Source organism: Podarcis tiliguerta (genome assembly GCF_965153285.1).
Source record: "Podarcis tiliguerta genome assembly, chromosome: 1".
In the NCBI taxonomy this organism is placed as follows: Eukaryota; Metazoa; Chordata; class Lepidosauria; order Squamata; family Lacertidae; genus Podarcis; species Podarcis tiliguerta.
This window is the reverse complement of record NC_139534.1, coordinates 51,907,495-51,913,494: the sequence shown is the minus strand read 5'-3', so window position 1 is coordinate 51,913,494 and position 6,000 is coordinate 51,907,495. Positions and strand designations below refer to the sequence as shown.

The 6,000-nt window shown below is 48.2% G+C and overlaps 1 protein-coding gene across 1 annotated transcript in view; it reads left to right on the top strand.

The window, feature by feature from the left end:
• Positions 1 to 1,960: 1,960 nt before the first annotated feature.
• The window catches only part of WNT10A (Wnt family member 10A), a 48,173-nt gene continuing 44,133 nt past the window's right edge, over positions 1,961 to 6,000 (top strand). The window contains exon 1 of the mRNA XM_083441535.1: positions 1,961 to 5,842. Coding sequence (XP_083297661.1) covers positions 5,781 to 5,842 — 62 coding nt within the window. The 5' untranslated portion in view covers positions 1,961 to 5,780. The remainder of the gene's footprint in view (positions 5,843 to 6,000) is intronic.

Here is a 6,000-nt window from a genome sequence, read left to right as displayed (position 1 = left end):
AATCCCTGAGAAAATAAAAGCCTCTTAGCCTAACTAGGGTTGCTAGGAATTTCCCAGACATACACGGAATACCGTATCCGGAAGCAGTGTCCTGGCAGAAATTGGCTAAATTTTGCTGATCTTCCTAAAAAAAAGGCCAAATTCTTTGTGATTTTGCAAAAAAGGTAAACAACTTTTCTGTCCAGATGTTCACTTATTGAAATATGGCAACCCTAAGCCTAACGTACCTCACAGAGGCGTTATGGGGATTCCGTGAAGAGGGGAAGAGCTACGTAGCCACCTTGAGTTCCTTGGAGGAAAAGGTGGGCTATAAATGAAATAAATAAATGCTCTGATTCAGACCAAGGCAACTTCGTACATTTGTCATAATAAATAACAAGATGAAAGATGAAAAAAATCTTTTTTAATAATTCCAGTTATTAATTTTTAATAATTCCAGTTATTATTCAATCAATTCCTGATGTTTTCATAACTGGATGCCCAGAGCCTCAACACATTCTTTATCAGAGTTAGAGGTATAAAAGGAACTGAGCAAAGAAGAGCACTGGCTTCCTACCTGAAGCGCCAACCTTTTGTAACGCAGCCCAATCTCTGCCTTTTTCTTTCACCTTTTCTTATGCAAGAGACTCACAGTTGCTGGCTCGTGTTCAGGTTGTGGTTAAAAGAAACTCAGTGCTGCTGCCTCGCCAGGTTTCTCTCCTTTTGTAGTTAAGTACCCGATTTGTCTTTGCAAAAGTTTATCTTAATGTGCTAATCCTTAAAAAGTTTTATCGAAATCATTCCGAGTTTCAACTGAATCCTCCCAATGTTCTCACTGTTGCATAGCTCTGTAACAATTTCCAGAGGGGGTAGCCGGGTTGCTGTGTAGTCCAACAGAAACAACAAAGAGTCTTGTGGCACCTTAAAAACAAACACGTTCCTTATGGTAAAAAAGCATTTTGTAGACTACAGTTAGCGCTGACTTAATTTCTGAAACTATGTTAGGTAATTTGATGGAAAGCGTCAAAAGTACTAGAGCCAGGTAGGCAGATATTTGCAGAATGCTCACGAGTCGGTGCACTGTACAAGCTAGCAGTTTCAGCTGAGGACTGCACTGCCAGACCATTTGGCAAGACCAGGGCTGGCCCTACCATTAGGCAAAATGAGATGAATGCCTTAGGTGGCAGATGATGGGGGTAGTAGGGGAAGCACGTGGCTGTTTCTCTCCCCCCGGCAATCTTTTAAAAGACAGAATTACATTTGTTGTACAGCCTATCCTGTCCACCCCAGAACCAGCCTGCTGCCTCAGGATGCTATTCCATCATCAGAGTTGAAGGCAAATTCAATTTTCACACTAGCAGGGGTATTCCCAGAAGTTGGTTAAGTTGGCCCAAGAGAGAAAGACAAAGAGAGACAGTGATTGCCAAGGGCACAAGGATATGGGGCAGGGGTACAGCTCCTTGCCAAGGGTACAAGAGAGCCTAGGTACACCTCTGCACTCCAGTCAGCTTCTGTACCTGGAATAGGCAGGAGGCACCATCTTGTCTTTCGTCTCAGACAGAAAAATGTCTTGGGCTGGTCCTGATCAAGACATTTTTCCATCTGGGATATGAACAGATCTGATCTACCTTTCACACTCTAGATTACTGGCATAGTATGTATGAAACATTTTGGACACTCTAAATTTCTATATTAATGCATCAGCTTTCCCTATTATTATCATGTTATTATTTACAGAATTCATAGCAGAATTCACATTAACAATTTCCCGTCTGCCTTTTGCTCCATCTATGTGTGCATCCATTGAGCAGCAGAGCCATCTAGTCACAGCAGGAGTAAGACGGGGATGGGGGGATATATGTTCACTGGATGCACATCTGTCCAACACCCAAACCTTTATGTGGATTCGGCCCATGAGGTCTCAAAGTGAGCAATGCCACTGCCAAAACCCTTGAATTCTCAGGTGAAACCACAAGTATCAAAAGCTGTTTATTATGAAACAGAAGACTACAGAGGTGCATGCCAGCATTCAGAAAAATAAACAGAAAAATATGTATTCACTTTTACCACGGTTGGTAGTTACGGGTTGTTGTTTTTTTAAAAAAGAAATGTCATTATTTATTTGAACTTTAACTGATCGATCCACCGGGCAAATTATTTATTCCAGTTTTAAACCCCTGCCCTTCCTTCAAGGAACTTAGGGTGGCAGCGTGTGGTTCACACCCCACACCCCTGCCACACTTTATCCTCACAACTACAAGCCTGTAAAGTAGATTAGACTAAGAGATAACTCCTGTGCCGGAGTGAAAACCTGGGTAATGTAAACATGTAAGGGGAAATGCTGGCAGAAGCTGCTGTTGTGCTGCCCCCCCGACAGCAGTGTCACTGCCCCTTACCTGGATGGTGGGGGGAGGTGCAGGGTAGGTGGGGCGCTGAGGTTGGGGCTGCACAAGAAATCAATCCTCACCGCGTCCTGCCCCACTCCTGCCCCAAGTGGCAGCCACACTGCTGTTGGGGAGGTGACTTTGCAGCCCCTTCACAGCGGCCTCTCCTGTGTACTTGGCCTGGCTCTCTCTAATATTTTAGTGGGAAAGGGGCAAAGGTACCTCAACCCCTAGGAGTTGGCTCCTATGCTTCCTCAGTCACCATTACCAAGTAGGAAGGCAAATGAAATGATGGTGGAGGGGAGGGAAGCCAGCACCCTTGCCTCTGCTGCTCCTCTTCACATGGGCACATTCACCCTACTTGTAAAATCTACATCTACGTATGTGGTTTGCAGCTGATTTCTCCATAGGCATCAAGAGACAGCTTCTCCTTCCTCTCAATCGGCAGCTTGAGGGCTCACAGACTTTGGCCTAATATATAGCAAGAGAAGACAAGGCAATCTCTAGCAGGGGTGGGGAATCTCAGAGCTCGCCATCTGGCCCTTGGAACTCTCTCCAGGCCATACTCTCACTGCCCCTCCCTGTATTTTTACCCAGCTGCAATGTGTCCTTGGAGATGTGGGGGGAAGAAGCCTTTGCTCCCCATTCCCTCCTGTTCTAAAAATAAAAAATATATACGAATAAGGATGACATGCGATTAAGCGGTTGTTAATGTCCCCCCTACCTTTTTGTGCCACGACTCCCCATTTCTGTAATGCTCTCCCCAGGACGGTATGTCTGGCTCCGACACTTTTTCAGCTCCAGGCTAAGGACTTTTGAATGCACCCAAGTATTTGAATGTTCATAGTTGTTCCTTGCTTGCTTTTTGGATGTTTTTAGCTGCTTGCTGTTTTGTGGCGATTGCTTCTGATAATTTCATGGTGGGAAATATTTACTTGGGGGATGTTCAGTGTGGTCACTTTTCATGTGCGTCTTTAATATTTACTTGTTTGCTATGCAATTCACCTTGAGACCTTTGGATGCAAGATGAATCGTGAATAAAGTGATAATAAGAAGAAATAATGCTTTCCAGTTTGCTTGGGTGGAGAATAGAGAGGGTGTGTGTGAGAGAGGGTGTAGAAAAGTAGTCTACTGCACAAAGGTAAACTTTACATTTGTTGCCCCGCCTACTTTTGCCTCTTGCCCCACCCACCTCTGCCATGTGGTTGCCCAGAAGAGAATGTGGCCCTCAAGCTGAAATAGGTTCCCTACCCCTGGACTAAAGGGAAGTTTAAAGCTAACACTATCTATCTGCATTCTGATCAATGACTGTAAACTTCAACAAGCCTTTCAGGCCAATAATCCCATTTCTTAATGCTTAAGAATGGCAGCAGACATGCAGATATTTCTCAAACCCTCAACAGGGATTTGAAGCACATTAAAAGTACTTGAGTGTCATAAATGTAGGTACAAATAATGCTAATAAAAATACATTTTGTAAACAAACCCATCCATTTCCCCCCAGGCTATTTCATTACCGTGATGGGAACTGATAATTTTTAAATTTTGGGTTTCAGAAACCCAAATAGCTCTGGTTATCCTACAGCACCTACCGAATAGTCAAGGCCTCATAAGGAACACCATCTACAGCCCAGACTCCTATATGAGGCAGGAGCAGCCATTGACCAGCAGCCCCTCCATCTACCCAGAACAGACAAGTCCTAGCTATCTAATGATTAAAGAGCAGGGCTGTGTAATTGAATGACATATGGGGCAATTTGTCTATTAATTAAAATATTCCTAAACTGCCCTATATCTGTTGATATTAGAGCAGGATACAGCAATAACGTAACTAATGAACCCTGTACCTGTATGTGTGAATATGGAAAAGCTAAGGCTGTATATACATGTGTACCTAGAAGGATCCATGGACCCCGTTTGCAAGATTCTTTGTTTACACGAGGACGCATACGAACAGGTTATACGTAACTGGCCAGATGATGGTGATGTGTATGCGAGCCTTGAGCTATCGGATTGCAGAGCTGTGCATGCATTTGTGTGGTCAGTTGCAACTGTGTCGGTAGGTGCTGCAGTTGTATTTCGGCCACACACAATGATGCAGCCGCATGCCCGGGCTGGAAAGTCCGGTGGATAGCTAGCAAAAAATATACATCGAGTGAGTCTGCAGCATATAAATAATCTATGCAAATAATGTTTGTGACTGCTGGGTGTTGCGCCTGTTTTGCGCGAACGTGTTGTGCGCCCATTTCTCCTGATACGCATCCTGCTGTGTGCATGGCGATGCGCGCCTGTGCGCGTGTTCTCAGCGTTGGGCCGTGCACGTGTGGGCGTGCATGCAGCGTTGGAGCCGTTACTTCTGCAAAGGAGGTGGGCGCGCAAGTGTGGCCGGGGTTGCACGGGATGGCTGTGCGCGTCTCTGCAGATGCGTGCGTGTGTGTGCGAGGGTGCATGTCTCAGGGTGTGCGGTTGGCACACGCTTCCCGGCCCGTCCTTTTCCCGCCTGCCCGCCCGAGGGCTCCTGCACGGGCGTGTCGGGACTCGGGCTTGGGGCGCTGGCTCGGCGGTTGCTTGCTGCGCGTGGAGAGCTTTTTGCTGCTTTCCCGTCCCGTCCAGGCCGAGAAGAATCCGCCTCCGCTGTGGTCGCCGGTCGCGGCGCGCTGCCTCGTGCGCCCTCCGCCCCGCGGCTCGGTCGCCAGCTGCCCCGGCGGGAGCAGCCGCGATGAGGGGAGGGGCGGGCTGCGGGGGCCGCACGTGCCCGCCGGGCCCGGCCTGACCCCACCCTTGCCCCCTCCCTTCCCCCCGGAGAAAGATTACCCTGCCCTGATAGAGACGCAGCAGCCCCTGCTTGCAACTTCAGCAAGCCGGGTGGGGGGTTCAAAAGTTGCAAAGGAAAGAGGGTGTGTACATAAGACAGGGAGGCAGAGAGAGAGAGAGAGATCTTTGCCAGCCTCCTTCTTTTTCTTCCCAGCGCTCTCGGATGGGGGGTGGAGGAGGAGGAGGACCTGCCCGCATGGAGCTCCGAGGACAACCGTGGAGCCCGTTGCTACCTTCACCGACGACGACTAACCCTCGACGCCTCTTCGAAAACCAGCTGCCCTGCTGAAGGAACGAGAAGGGTGGGGAAGAGAGAGGGAGAGAGAGAGGGCAGGCCCGAGGTGCTCGCTGCAGTTTGGGCTTGCAAATCTTTGCAACGAGCTGTCGAAAAAACAAAAACACCTCCCTCTCCAATCCAAGGCGATCAATGAGGTCCTAAAAGAGCAGGGGAAAGTGACAGGAGTAGAGAGAAAGAGCGCAAATCGACGACAGCAGCAGCAGCAGCAGCAAGCAGCGAAGAGACAACCTACCCCCATCCCCACCCTACTAGCCCTTAAACAAGAAGAACCAGCTGGTAGACAGACTAAAACTTCAGCAGCCAGGATGGGACAAACTCTGCTTCTTTGGTTCTGCCCCCTGCTTCTCCTCAGTCTCTGGGGCCAAAGGTAAGACCGTCTCCTTTTGGTTTTCTCTGGCTTCCCCGCTTTCCAAACCCTCTCCACTCGTTGGCGAGGCCTTTACCACGCAGCCCGGAATTGACAGCCTTCCCCCGCTCCAATGCCCCCAGCATACGCACCATGCTAAGAGGAGATTAATTACATAT